Source organism: Perissodus microlepis, chromosome 9 (genome assembly GCF_051167445.1).
Source record: "Perissodus microlepis isolate ML-2025 ecotype Zambia chromosome 9, ASM5116744v1, whole genome shotgun sequence".
Taxonomy (NCBI): Eukaryota; Metazoa; Chordata; class Actinopteri; order Cichliformes; family Cichlidae; genus Perissodus; species Perissodus microlepis.
Window position 1 is genome coordinate 9,120,021 of NC_140469.1, and position 14,553 is coordinate 9,134,573.

At 41.7% G+C, this 14,553-nt stretch overlaps 1 protein-coding gene across 2 annotated transcripts in view; it reads left to right on the forward strand.

Annotated features, from left to right (window-relative positions):
- The window catches only part of mmp16a (matrix metallopeptidase 16a (membrane-inserted)), a 73,377-nt gene that overhangs the window by 5,985 nt on the left and 52,839 nt on the right, over positions 1-14,553 (forward strand). The window contains exons 2-4 of one of the 2 annotated variants that reach the window (XM_084938911.1): positions 11,861-12,009; positions 13,187-13,201; positions 13,482-13,604. In XM_084938911.1, coding sequence (XP_084795037.1) covers positions 11,861-12,009; positions 13,187-13,201; positions 13,482-13,604 — 287 coding nt within the window. The remainder of the gene's footprint in view (positions 1-11,860; positions 12,010-13,186; positions 13,202-13,481; positions 13,605-14,553) is intronic. The other variant, XM_084938912.1, reaches the window with a different exon arrangement.

The following is a 14,553-nucleotide window of genomic DNA, read 5'->3' on the forward strand; positions in this document are numbered from 1 at the left end:
AAACAGTGTTAACAGACCTCATTTGCTATTTTTGGTGATAAGCGTTCACTGGTGTGTTTTTTTTTTTTTTTCTTTATTTCCCAGAAATTGCTTGGCACTCAAACAGTGTGCTTAGTACTTTGGTGTGTTTTTCCTTGAATTTACAGTTAATGAAGGCTGAATGTTTCTTTACTTTCCTTGCGCCACGGTGGTTATCAGCACTGATATTAACAACTTAACTACACAGTTCTCCGTTCTCCAAAATAGCCCCCAATTGAAAATGCATCACGTCCTTTTGCGGCACGGGCTTCGTGTTCCATCAGTGGCTGGGCTGGCTATTCCTTAACAATTTATCTTTAACAAAGTTGATATTAAATTGTTGCTTTTGTTTCCCTACAGTCGTATTTTCCTCCTACATACAGTACACTTAGTGTGCATGAGCTCACCTCCTGTGTCTGAGTGCACGCAGGCATATTTATGAGTGTATTTATATTGGTTATATTTCTCACTGAGGAATCATATGGATCACACACACACACACACACACACACACACACACACACACACACACACACACACACACACACCATTTCTTGACGTCATTTGGCTTTGGTAAGAGAGCAGATTTGTGAGCCACTGGGGTGTCTGTGTCAGTCTGTTCACCCAATCCTGGAGAAATACAACAACACCTGCACAGACGTAAATGATTCATAATCATGCACACGTACACAAGCAGACACACACACACGTACGCACACCTGACTTTCTCTGAGCAGCCACTCGTTATTATGTTTTGTTGAGAATTTTTCCCTGCATGTCAGTCTCCTTCTTTCTAAGACACGTCTTTGGTCACAGCTTACTGAGCTGTTAAATCTTTAATGTCACTAACAACAGCAACATTAGATGATGTCAATGGGGCATCACGTGTAAGTCTGTCAATTAGGCTTTTGACAAACGCTCAGGGGTGTGTTGGGGTGTGTGCGTGTGTGTACATATAAACGTACGCATAGTTTTGTGAGTCATGACAACTGTTTCAATCTGTTCCTGCGTGCATGTAATCACATTTCACTGTGTTTAAATTAGCGATTGGGCTTCATCGCAGAAATTAATGTACTTTGAAACCTGAATATCAAACAGCCTCATGGAGGTTTTTGTCTTTTAGGATTGATGTCATACTGCAGCTCCTGTCACATGCCATAATCTTGATGTTTCTTGCTGTCATTTTTCATTATCTTAAGTCATTAAAATACTTTGACAAGCTCCCAAAAGATCATCCACTTAAAGCCCGCTGTTCTGATCAGTATGTATGATCAGACTCTGACATTTTTCCATGACATTTTTGTGACATTTCATCCTAATAGGGCCACTGAGAGGGTGGACATGGCATGCATAAAGCCATTGTGTGTTTGTGTGCGTGTGTGCGTAGGCACTAGGGGCTAAATGTGCTGCAGTCAACACCTGCTCAGCCTCTGCAGTCATCGCATCGCATCAGGGTCATGAGGTGCAGACGATGGTTTTGGTTTTATTAAAAGTCAGGTTGATTCTTTTTCCCTCGTTTAAATTTTACAGTATGAATTTGAGTACAGCACTTTGAATCATGTGGGTATGCGGTTATTTGTGTGGGCAGGAAAAGGCTGCGGTTGCCTTGACGACCCTGGCATACTCGCAGTGGTCCGGCATGTAACCGATGAATAATTCAGGGCGGTCAGAGGTGGCAGGCTTCCCCAGAAGGCTGGGATCTTGTTCCCACAAGTCACCTGTGCTGAGAGATGATCACTTCTAGCAGCTCTGCTCCAACTTGCAGCACAGATTGAGCCACTTCATACCATCATCACTGGGTATACTCACAGGACATTTTGATGTAATGTCTCTACTCTGCTAAATGTTTATTAATGAATCAAGTGGCTGGATGTGCTCAACAGTAATGCTTGGGCACAGGCTTTCTCAACAGTTGCAGCCGAAATCATTTTTAAAAAAGTACATTCATTCTCCTTTTTAAAGTGTAGAGTAATTGGTCAGCGTGTTATTTGTAGTGTAGAAAAGACTCTGGGCAAGGTCTTCCAATACTGTTTTTCTGTCCTAGCAGGGAGCTAATTGTATTCTGTCAGCATGCCGGGGTGTAAATCATTCACATTAGACGAGCAGAATAGAAAATAGAAGGGCTTTCAGTGTCTGAGGCCACAACTGACAGGTGCTGCCCTTTAACAGGTTGTATTTCTGTCTCGGCAACAATTTAACTGACACACAGAGTTCCATTCTGCTAATGCAGCTACCTATTTGTGAAAAGGCAGGTTGGCCATTTCTTGACAGCTAGATCTCAGTTTGATCACAGTTTCGACATGTGGACCTCCTGAATAATTAAAGACTAGTTCAGCCACCAGAAAAATGGTTTAATTATAAAATCTAATTTAAAAATAGCACTACCACATTTTAAAAAGTATCTTCAAGCTGAGGCATACTCTGTGTCTATCCATGGGCCAGACAGAGGTAAAGGCTTTTAAGCTCTGTTCACACAGACTGGTTGGAGACCAGCTGACGACCACTGGTTGCAAGAGAAAAATGAATATTCTCTCACTAGTTGCAAATGGTTCATGGCAGCGGCTGTGAATTTGACTGCTAGAGCCTCGATTATGCAGGCCTAGAGATTGGTCAGCAATGCTATGGTAACCACCTGTCGCTAGGAAAAAAAATGTGCATTCTGTGACCAATTGACAAGTGGTTGCTGAAGGTTGCTGCCAGCCGCTAGCAGGAAATTAGTGGCAAAGAGATATTGGGTGTAATACCTAAATTCTCCTTACAGTTTCTTTGACTGTTAGCAGGTGGCTACGATTGCCATTTCTTTGCATAGAAGACTGCAGACTGAAAACTATAACCCCAAACTGGAAACCGAGACCGTTTGTCTTCAAAGTAAAAGTTGCACTTTTTGAAATGTGTTGATTGTGTTGACCTCCAGAGTAAAGTTGTGCCTCAGAGCTCTGAGGCACAACTTTACTCTGGAGGTAGATATTCTCCATTGGCAGGAGGGTGCAGACCGGTCTCTAGGCTTGTGTAATGAAGGATAAACACATAATCAGAGAACAGTAGTTATATCCAGTAACAGCTGTTTTCCATGAGTAACTTTTAGTAACTATTTCTCTGCAACTCTCACTCCCATGTGGACACACTTGATGAGCACAATCACTCAGCTAAATTCTAATGCGCTTGTGCACTTTATTAGTGCTTAATAACAACATTTTCACAGCTACTGATCATAAAATAAAATTACTAAATGTTTCTTCATGGTATGTTCTAGATGGATGTCATGCTTGTATCACCAAATAGTAAAAGTAAGTGACCAAGGAAATGTGTTACTTAGCCTACAGAAAAAAGATAAAATTAATATAAGTGATGTCCCACCGCATTGTAAGAAATGCTCAGCAGTTTCTTGCTTCGATTAACATATTCTGGCTCTATCACTGTCTGTATATAATAGAATATCATTTCTTGTAAATCTCCAGCAACAGCATGTGCACTCAGCCTGACAAAGCTCAATTAAAATATGATGAACAGTTGATCTCTTCTGTTCCATCATGCCTGTGAAATTTCTCACAAGCTTGTAAACAAACTCTCTGGCGTTCGCTGAGGGTCTGTTACAAGCCCGCTCCAAGTAGGAGTGTAATTCAGAGATTTGCAAACAGGCTGAGAAAATGTTGCTGTCCCTTTATTCCAGGGCTAAGGTTGAGAAGCAGAAAAACCTACAGAAAGTTAGAATACCATGAAATCCACGTGGGCCATATCTGTAAATTGTTCATGAGACAAAATCAACAACAACAAAAACGATTGTATTGCACACTAACTGTAGCTATTCTACAGCCCTCATCCTCTGACTGAAGCTCACAGTGAACAGCTAATGCAAATGTGGTCTCCAACATAGGTCACATGCCGTCTCTGTAACCTGAGGGGACCAAGCCCCTATCAGCTGATCAGTCACAAATGCCAACATCAGCAGCTGCTGTGTGATGGCGGTGTGTTGCCATGACGACCGGGCTTCCTGAGCCACATCTCATCCATAATGGAGTGATCCCGTCGCCTTACAAGGTGGCCTTTTGATGGCACCCATTGGCTAATTAGCCCGCCTTCTGCTCGTCAAGTCACAGGCCAAGTCAGCTCGTTGGAAGGTGGTCTGATGAGATGAAAGTTAGTTCGAGTTCACCTCAGTTCAGCACTCGTGTTGGACATCTGGATGTCTGAGCCTCTCCTGAATGCTGCCCAAATTCACCTGAGATGGCTTTACTAATGATAATACAAGTTTTAGTCTCTGTTTGAGACAATTCTCTAACTGAAAAGTGTAGTTGAAAGTAGTTGAATGAGAGGCGTAGAGAAACAGGTAAAGGTGTAAAATGGGACAGAAGAGGCTTTTTAGGGCAACTTTGAGGATGGAAATTTGAAACCGTGAGATATGTGTGTGTGTGTGTGTGTGTGGATTTCTTTTCCTCATAATGTGACAAGGGTGAAAAAGAAATGCACTCACTGTGAAGAAGTGTGCAGGCAGGTTAGGTGAGGCCAGGTTCTTCTCACATCTGAAGCATGAGAGAAATCTACTTCAAAGTAAAGTGAAATCAAGTGTGGAGAACCCAAAAATAGGCACTGATGCATTTCAGAGATTTTAGCCTCTGTCAGGGCACTGCTGGTTGACTCCTTATCCTTCCACTTCAAGAGGGACTTGATTTGTGAAGAAGTTTAACCTCATTATAGCGCTTTTGCTGCCTTCTGCTTTCAGGGTGCGCTCAGTACTTAAAGAACAATGCTTGGCTGGTTTGGGGTGAGTGCTCAAATTGACCAGGTATGATGATTAATTCCAGTTAGTTTGTGGTGAAAATTGTGAAATTCTCACCCCAGTGCACAGAGCTTTGTAACTTGGCGCTGTCACAGCTGGGACACGAGTGTACGATCGTACCGGTTTTACATTGTACATATCGGTACATTGGCACCTTAAAGCTGCCAAATCAAACATGCCGAGCTAGCCGTGATGGTGTGCCCTTGTTAAGGGGAGCAGCCATAAGTGGCTTGTTTGCTAAAAGTATCATCTTTTGCCAGGATAAACTTGACTCTGATCAGTCACGAGGTCCAGTCCAGTAACCTAAATTAGCTGATTAGCACAGAGTTGTAATAGAGGTGGTAATTAGCTGTACACACCACTTTAAACAGTTTAGTTTAACATGGGGATCTAATATGAGAATTGACTCCTGAGCTACTCCTGAGTAGGGGTGGATTTTAATAATCGATTCATCGATTAAAATCGATTCTGGCTTGGATAACGTGATATCGATTCATTAAAATCCTGAATCGATTTTTTTATATAAATGTATTTTGCCCAAAATTCCAGAATCTCAGGTGAAACGTCACAAAATTTTGTCATGGACTCACTCTGACTTTTGCTGTTTTGCTTCCACCACAATAAAATCACACTTCATGCACAGCTCTCTCTCTCTCTCTCTCTCTCTTTCTCAGTGTACTTCAAGAACAGTTTCCCGTCTATCCCCGAAATCTGTTTTCTGCATTATTCGCTTGCTTGTTACGCACAAGACTACCGTTGTTTACAGCGCTGTCGGCCGATGTTTTTTTTTCCTTTTACTTTCTTCCGAAAAGAAAACCTAATTTCTGCCGTTCAATGGGCTTCTGAACAAATTGAAACTTTTTAAAATTATACAAAATGCAAAACGCTTCTCTCTAATAAAACCGCTGTAACTTCAGAGGTAATGTTCATATGTTAATTAATGGTTTTCTTTTGTTTTTGATATACTGCAAAATATTTTTATAAAATCCCAGGCCAGGAAAATCACCTTCATGTTTTTCTGTGTTTTATCTTCAGCTACTTTGACACAAAGGCATCTGCTGTGATGCTCACACCTTTGATAAAGTCTGGAAAGTGTCAGCTTCCTTTTTATAGATACAAAAATATGTAAATGTACTGATCTGAATTATAATATTTCTGACTGTCTGAGGCAAAATTTCCCAGATTCAAATTGAATTGAATCGAATTGTGTATCGAATCGAATCGTGTATCGAATCGAATCGTGTATCGAATCGATTCAGGACCTTGTGAATCGGAATCGAATCGATTCTAGAAATCAGTGACGATACCCAGCCCTACTCCTGAGCTCAGAAGGTAGGGCATGTCAGCTGCTGATTGGAAAGTTGGTGGTCTGATTCCTGGCTCCCCAAGTCTGCATGCCTGGGAAGTTACTAACCCCAAGTTTCTAACCGATGCATCCATCGGATGTGAATGTGTGTGAATGGCAGATAGAAAGCACTTAAAGCATAGAAGAAAGTGCTTGTGTGAATGGGTGAATGTGGCATGTTGCAGAGTAGAAAAGCTCTATATAAGAATCAATCCATTTACCATTTACTCTCTTTTGGAGACGGCAAAAACAGACCTCTAGGGGAACTGGGCTCCTTTTCTTTTTATTAGCTATTTGGACATTTTTAGTCGTAAAAGATATCTTGCTTTGAGCAAAAAATAACAAAAAAACCCAAGTTGGAAGGTGTATTTATCACAATTCAGAACTGTTCCTTCAGTGCTCCAAATATTTCTTTGGATGTCTTTTGTAGCTGCCCTTTCTTGAGCTCCCTTTGCAAACACTAAAAGCGTATGAAGTAAAAAGTGTTGATGCTTTGATCTGGGAGCTGAATTACTGATGTGTTCATGGTTTTACCATCTCCTGCTCATTTGTCCTGGGCTCTATTTCTATCTGCAATCCCTGTGACTATAGAAAGCACGGTTACTGTTCTGTGTCCCTGTCATTACACTGACAAGAAATCCAAATTGCAACTTTATTGAACCAAACCATCTATGTTCACAAGCTCTCTCGTTATCCATTTTGCAGAGAGCAGGACGGGGAAGAATTTCTGTCTTATTGAATAAAGGATGCTGTCGAAGTGGAGCCTCCTGCTCTCAGGAACCCTTGCATCGGCAGAACCCCGGGAACCATAGATCACAAAGGGAAAGAGTAAATCGATGAGGATGAGAAGTGGGCAGCAGCAGAGAGGGAGGATAATGAAAGAAAACAGAAAGAGATAAGGACAGATGGGAGAGTGAAATGTAGAAAAAGTGCTCGGCACTGATTCAGCAGAACACGTCTTTAGATCTTCAGTTTTTTCTCTCTCTGATTATAAGATCTCCATCGTGAAGGTTGTAAAAGTCAACTCTGAATGAACGAATGGACATAATACTCACGGTTTATTATAGCTTCAAATTCTGCAATATTGGAAATACTGGAAATAATTTATACTTGTGCTTCCTCCATCTTTAACCTCTCTCCCAACGGAGTCACATAAAGTTTGGCACTATGACGGAATTAAAGATCAAAGCCTTGGATTGAATCTTTGAACGTGTGCAGTTTTAATAAATGTGAGCCTTGAGCTCGTGCTTCTCTTTGATTCCTGCATTGCAGCGTGTGGATTTTGGTCCTGAAACTGCAACTGTGGCAACTTTTTTGTTTGACTGTGGAAGTTTCTGGTTTTCCGCGTGAACGACGACACGAGGAAATGCGAGCAAAAGCGGCGGTTTGAGGAAAAGCTTTGAAGTAATCTGAGCTTTTTTTAAAAACTACAACAAACACAGTTTGGAGTGTTTTTAGCTTAATGAATGAGACTCTATGAAAACCGTCCTGGTGATGTCAAAGCGACGTATCAAGAGTATAAGTTCTAAAAAGAAGTGAGGCTGCGTTTTGAAGCGGATGTCCAGAGATTAGAGGAAGCGGACATGAACCAATAGCCTGTACTTTGGTTATTCTGCCAAACGTTGCAGTAGCAGATATACAATGACCGAAATGACTCAGCTGACTGTTTTTGCTGTCAATGCGGAAATTTTCATTGGAATTACCGGCCACCCTCTGCTGCTATATTCATCCTTTTGTGCTGTCGTGCTGTTTCCCCACGGTGCTGTACATAAAGAACCGGTATGACAGCTACACCCTCCACATCCTGCCACCATGTTTCATTCTCATATGGGACGTCGAACAACCCTTCACCCCTCCTGCGCGCTCGAACTGGCACCATCCAATATCCCCTCAATGTTTGAGTGGTAGACAGCGACAGCCGCAATAACTCAAAGCACAAACACATCACTTAGTTCTTGCATCCCAAAAAAAAAAGTTAGTTTTCTTTGCAGCCTTTAATTTACATAATCATCACGTAGCTCTGTAAACACCGATGACATCCGCACACCAAGTGTTGGTCACAAATTGACAGTTTCTTTAAGTTCATGAACATCTCAGTTTCAGAAGTAAATATTTCCTCTGGGAAAACGAATACACTGGCCTCCCTAGCCTCTTTTTATCTCAGGAGGAAATATGTGCCCAAACTTTTTCAAAACCCATCCAGCCGATTGAAGCTGGCGGCGAATTAAAATATCTCTCTGCTGATGAAATCAGGTTTTACAGTAGTCTCTCAGAACTACAGAAGAAAAAGAAAAAGCGTTCTGCTACAAATATGCAGTGCCACGTCTGAACTTGTGTGCTTTTCATCTGTATCGTCTATTTTTTTTCCTTTCCTCTCTCCCTTTTCCCTCTGAAAGCACTAGGGCAGTGGTTATAGGACAGAGCCAAAGTTTGGTTACCAAAGGGAAAAAAAAAACAGAGGAGATGAGAGGGAGGCATAGAGATGATTACAGGACAAGAAGAATTAAAGCAGACATTGGAAGGAAAAGAGAGTGCCATGAGGTGGAGAAGATGTGGGCATAGAAAGAGAAGAGAAGATCTTACAGTGTTTGGTACTCGTGAAGTCTGCTGGGAAACGCAATGGAGTAACTGTAACACGTGGCTTGATGTGTAGTCAGATTTGCAGATTTATTTATTTAGTTATTTTAACTAAAATTGAATCTAGTAAATCTGACACACATTGTAATGTTATCACCCACCCACTCACAGCGAGAGGGGGACGAGGAGAGTGCGGCTGCAGGATGGGCACGAAAAGCACCAAAGCGTGCAGTAGAGAAAGGGAAGAAAGAAAATACACAAAGAGAGGTTTGGGGTTTACAGGCAGGTACTAGGAAGTGTGAATCATGACACAGGTGTAACATTTTGGCATCTGCCAAAGTGATGAGAGTGGAGTTTGATACTGTAAGTCATTGATGCAGAGTTTGAGTCTCTTCATGAAGGTCTCGGTAGATGTGCCAGTCACAACACAAACTACAGAGAGAAAGTCTCGCTTATTCTAGAGTTAAGACTCCAATGAGAAGCCGCGTTTTTAAATGTTATTTATATTCCAATGTAATATAGACATATATTAGTAACTGGGTTTGTCATTGACACTGTTAATATTTTCCTTTCATCAAACAATTTGGGATTCAGGGTAGAGAAAGTAGAAAGTTTAGAAATGCTGCTTACATTTGGTTATGTTTTGCTGGCTAGTTCTGATCTTACTGAAAGAATGTGTCTTTATCTCAAGTGTAATTAACAATGTATGAAGTTACTTTAATAATTAAATAGAAAACATAATTTCCACATATTTTGTCAATATAATTCTTAGCTTTATTCTCATAAATTACTAAAGGAAAAGTCTGGGATTCAGAATAACTGGCTGTGTGGAAAGAAAAGAAAGTTATTTTTCCAGGTCACCTTTTTATGAAAGAAGTTAATCCTGTGTTGCGAGAAACAATATGGTATATATAGTAAGGCTGGTAATTAAGTTGGCAGCAGTTAGCTTAGCTTAGCATAAAGACTAGCAGGTTTAGAAGTATGGCTTTGCCTGAAAGGATCAAGCTGCCTTAAAACAAAGCAGGTTAACTTAAAAAATATATAAAATGTTAAAGAGTGAGCTTTAGGCAGGCTGCTGGACATGTATTGTTAAATGGGGCGATACAGCAGGGCTCCAACCAGCTCATTAGGGTCATCAGAAATGAAAAAACAATAAAAAAAATCACTTAAAAATTGGCTGAAAGTTCAGTGCAGTGCACAGACCTCCTGTCTCCACAAACATATCAGAATCATAATCAGCATACTTTATTATTCTATAAGGAAATTATGTGGGTTAGAGTTGCTCATATATTAAAGAGATGTAGCTTCCCTGTTACACTGGCATGTACCACCCTTAAGCTTCGCCCTTGCTTTGGACTGGAGTGGGCATTAATTTTCCCAAAAGGTGGGACTGTTTGGAGGGCCACACTGATAAGCTAATATAAGTTAATTTGATCTTTTTTTAAGCTTATTGGTGCAGCCACTCACAGCAGTTCCAATTTCTCATGTGGCCCTTTGGGATAATTAATTGCCCACCCCTAGAGTCTGGACAAACATGGGCATTATCTGGATCTGAAGTCAAGCTAGGCTAATCACCCTTCAGTTGCACAATCACCTAATGGAGAAGCTTTTTGTAGTTCTTTAAAAGAAATGTATTTCAATGATCTTGCTCGTTCTTCCTGCTCATAAGATGCTTTGTTAATTACCAGTAGGAATCCCCATGTTGTCACTCATCTCCAGGACGTTTGTTTGCATGAACTATTTATGAGATCACTCACATTCTCAGCTGGGATCTGCTTTGTGCAGTTGCCACCACACTTACCCACAATGCTCAGGCACCTGGGCATCCTCCCGGTGTCATGTTTTTTTTATTTAGTGTCCTCATTTGCACATTAGCTGAGTGACATGTTCAGTTCTTCTCACCTTCTGAACAGTCATACATATCAGCTTGTTTGCACCGCTGCTACAAACAGCATATACAATAAGTTTCAAAAGAGCTCATTGTTACTGCTTGGATGTGGAGCGCAGTCACCGTAAACGAAGCTATAGACTCACATTTCTTGCTTTTTATTGCATTCTCCTCTCGCTCTCGCACTCCGGGCTTCTCTCCCTGTTTAGTAAATTTCATTCTCAGTGTGTATGCTATCCTGAGCAGCGGGCCTGAAGCAGCTTGAAACACTGTGCACGAGAACGACGCTCAGGTTTCACAGCACAGAGTTGCTGAAAGAGAAATAAGAAGGTCTGAGGCAAACACGCGGCAGTTCTGAGTTCACTGGGTATTTGAGATTCCGGGCCAACGTTGTGTTGTTTCACTTTCTCCGCTCTTAAAGCAAAACAATTTAACCCTCGTTTTGCTGTTGGCTTTGTGTTCCGATATGCAGCAGTTAGCTAATCCCACATTTGGCATTTTTACGATGAGGACTGAGTGTATACAGAGAGGCTGAGACTATCCAAATCCCTAAAGCCTCTTCTGTGGGGACGCCCGGCCGATTCCCGCTTCTCCTGCTTGGTCCAAAGATCTGAGCAATGATTCCCTCTGGCTGGATTTTATAGGGACACTCAAAGCTTTATTACACCAAAGCCCTTTCCAGACAAGTAAAATGACATGATAACGGATGACATTCTGCACTATAGACTGGTATGGAGATTTCTCTCTCTCTCTACTTATGCCCTTTTACAAATGTCTTTTCAGATGTGTCCTTAGACCGGTTACTAGCTGATCTTTGCTCTGTGTAGCTTAATGCGGAGTTTTATCTTGATGACATTTAAATGTTGTTCTAGGTCGTATGGAGTGTGCTTTCTGCTTAAAATGCTTCTCATGCACAGGAAAAAAAACAAACTACACCATAAATTTACTTGTAGGAACTCTGGACTCACACTTCAGCACTAGCAGCTCTGCGCTGCTCAGCTGGACAGGGTGCGGGTAAAGTGTCTTGCCACAGCAGAGGCGGTTAATGAGCTTTATAGCTGTTGGAAGAGCCAAGCTGTATATTTCCCCACGTTTTCAAACTTTATACTCAAGCTAAGCTGCCTCCTGTCTTCAAATGTCTATTTATGATTTTGAGATCATGTTTAGCTCCTGTCCAAAAATCAGTCTTTGCAGATTATTCCTTGGAGTTTACAGTGATGTCTAACCTTTTTCCTCCTTGTTTCCTTGTTTATAGGCATGGCTCCAGAGGTATGGCTACCTCCCTCCTGCAGACCCCAGAATGTCAGTGCTGCGTTCTGCCCGAGTCATGCAGTCTGCTATCGCTGCCATGCAGCGCCGCTACGGCCTAAATGTCACAGGCACGCTGGACAGCAACACTATAGAGTGAGTCACACATACCTTTAAAAATACCCTTAAAGACGCCACAGTATGAATTATGCACAAGGTTCACGGTGGGTTTATTCCCAAAATAAGAAAACACGGGTAAGAGTACAACAGGAAGCGGCTGAGTGTAAAATTACAGCTACAGAGAAACCGTGGTCATTTCTTGTATTCGCCTGAATACAAGTAATTACTATGGATATGTTGAATTGCTCATGAGGCTTTTAAAAAGAGAGACATGTGGATCTCAGATTGATTTTTATGATTTGATGAACAGTCTCAGACTAAAAATCGAAATTCGCTGAGGGCCTCGGGCATACTGTAGGTAGATGTTTAATTAATTTGAGGAGGGAAAACACACTGCGAACTGTGTTGCTTGGTTTCTCTTTTGTAGGACTCACAGTTCAAGTGAACTAGACATTTTCAAAAATGGAGGTACAGGCTGTTTGTGTTTCTTTTCGCCCCGTCTTACATTTTTAAGGCGACCAGAGTCGTTTTGCCAGACGCAAAGTTGGCGTAACGTAGACTAAGTGGGGCTTATTAATGTGATCAAAGAGGGTTTTTGCAAGAGTACACCTACAATGTCAGATCAAAGACTTCACAATGTTTCAGTATTTAGTGGAAGAGACAGAAGAGCTGCGACTCTGGTTGGCTTTGTCCTCACAGTCCAACCTCAGCCCAGCAGCTACAAGCAATCAAGCAGGTCATGTTGGTTTGGATTTTCTTTTTTTTTTTTTTTTTAATGGAAAGACTCATTGTTATATTTTGTCTGCACACAGGAGTGTAGTGGAGTGAAAACCCACCTGGGGCTCTCATAAGTCTTTAAAGAGATGTTTTTAAATTATTCATCTGTATGAGAGCGGCAGTGGCACGAGGGCACAGATCATCTGTGTTTTTAAAGCAGCCCTGGATTTACCCGGGTTTAACCTCGCCGCATTATACCTGCAAATCACTAAAACAGTGCTCGCTGACATTTGTGCGCACCAACAGCGGACAAATGCTGCTACACGCAGCAAAAGCGCTCACATTGGTCACTGAACTGTGATGTGGCGATGTGGTGGCCAGCTATGTGAATGCAGACTAACAGCTATCCAACCGCTGGGCTGAAACAGAGTGAAATGTGATGAGCTAACAGTGCCTGTTTCTTTTTTCCCCCTTCTGCTTCTCTCGATTAATGTAGGGATAACACGATAAGGTGAGGCACCTTTTTTGTACATTTGAATACATGTAGTTTTACACTGTGTGGGTGTTACGATGAAGTACGTGTGTTCTGTTATCAACACGTTGTCATCTTTGCATTTCTTTTACATATAAATGTTCAAAAATTGCATCATATTGAATTATTTTGCACATCTGTTCTGTGTGACACTGGCTCAGAGTTGGCTCCTGTGAGCCAGTGACATCACTGTGTCAGGGTGGGGGAGGTAATGTGCTGCTGCCGATATAACCTTTTTCCTCCCCGCCTCTCTCCACAGGTGGATGAAGAAGCCCCGATGCGGGGTTCCTGATCAAATAGGGGGTGTGTCCAGATTCAGTGTCAGGAAACGACGGTACGCCCTCACGGGACAGAAGTGGCAACACAAACATATCACATACAGGTGGGTGGATTCAGTTTTTCTTTTGTTTTCAATGGCATTTCAGTGCTACCTAGCACTACAGCATGTTCAGCAAACCCCAGAAATACACCCCAACCTGCGAGGAGACCCCAATCACCCGAGCAGCCGTGTGGGAGACATAGAGATAAGAAGAAAGAATACTTCTGTCTTCAGTAGCTCCTTTATTTCCGTGTCGTTTGAGCTTTTGACCTGTCCCTGCCTGTAAGCTTTATAGCAGGGCTGTCAAACATAAGGCCTGTGGGCCAGAATCATTCTAGCAAAGACTCCAATCCAGCCCATGAGATTTTCCCTCTGCTACCACATGGTACATCAATGTAATTAAGTGACAGATTATTAACTGATAGATGTTTTTTCACTAACTACCAAAGAAATTTCTGTTTTTTGGGTTTTTGTTTTGTTTTTCTTTTAGAAAAGCCTACAGAAAATAAATTAAAAAAAAAAAAAAATTGGGACATTTTCTTTGGATTAACCAAAACCTCTGTGTAATAATTACAGGACAGTCTGGGCAATGAGCTACCAGATCCTTCTTACACATTCATTTCTTGCAGTTAAAGCCCAAAGAGTCACGCTGACAGATGTCTTACCCCTACTCTAGCAGCTTCTTTATCATGTACAAAAACTGTTTCTTGTATTGAGACAGGCTGTATGTGGCCAACCAAGTAAAATCACTTTGACATCCCTGATTTCACTTTGCCATTTCCACTGAAAGAAGCACAATATTTGAACTTGCGTAATGGACGCGAACCTACAAAAGCAAAGGTCAAGTAAAGTTCCACGTCACTCAGAGCCTTAAATATCACATTAACCCGCAGCACAGGCCGTGTCCATCAAACCTCACACCTCACTGCCGGAGCAGTCTCGCTCCTGACAGAACATGTAGCACAAATGCAAAAAGAGTGTACGCGCACTGGTGACCTCACCGATTTCATAA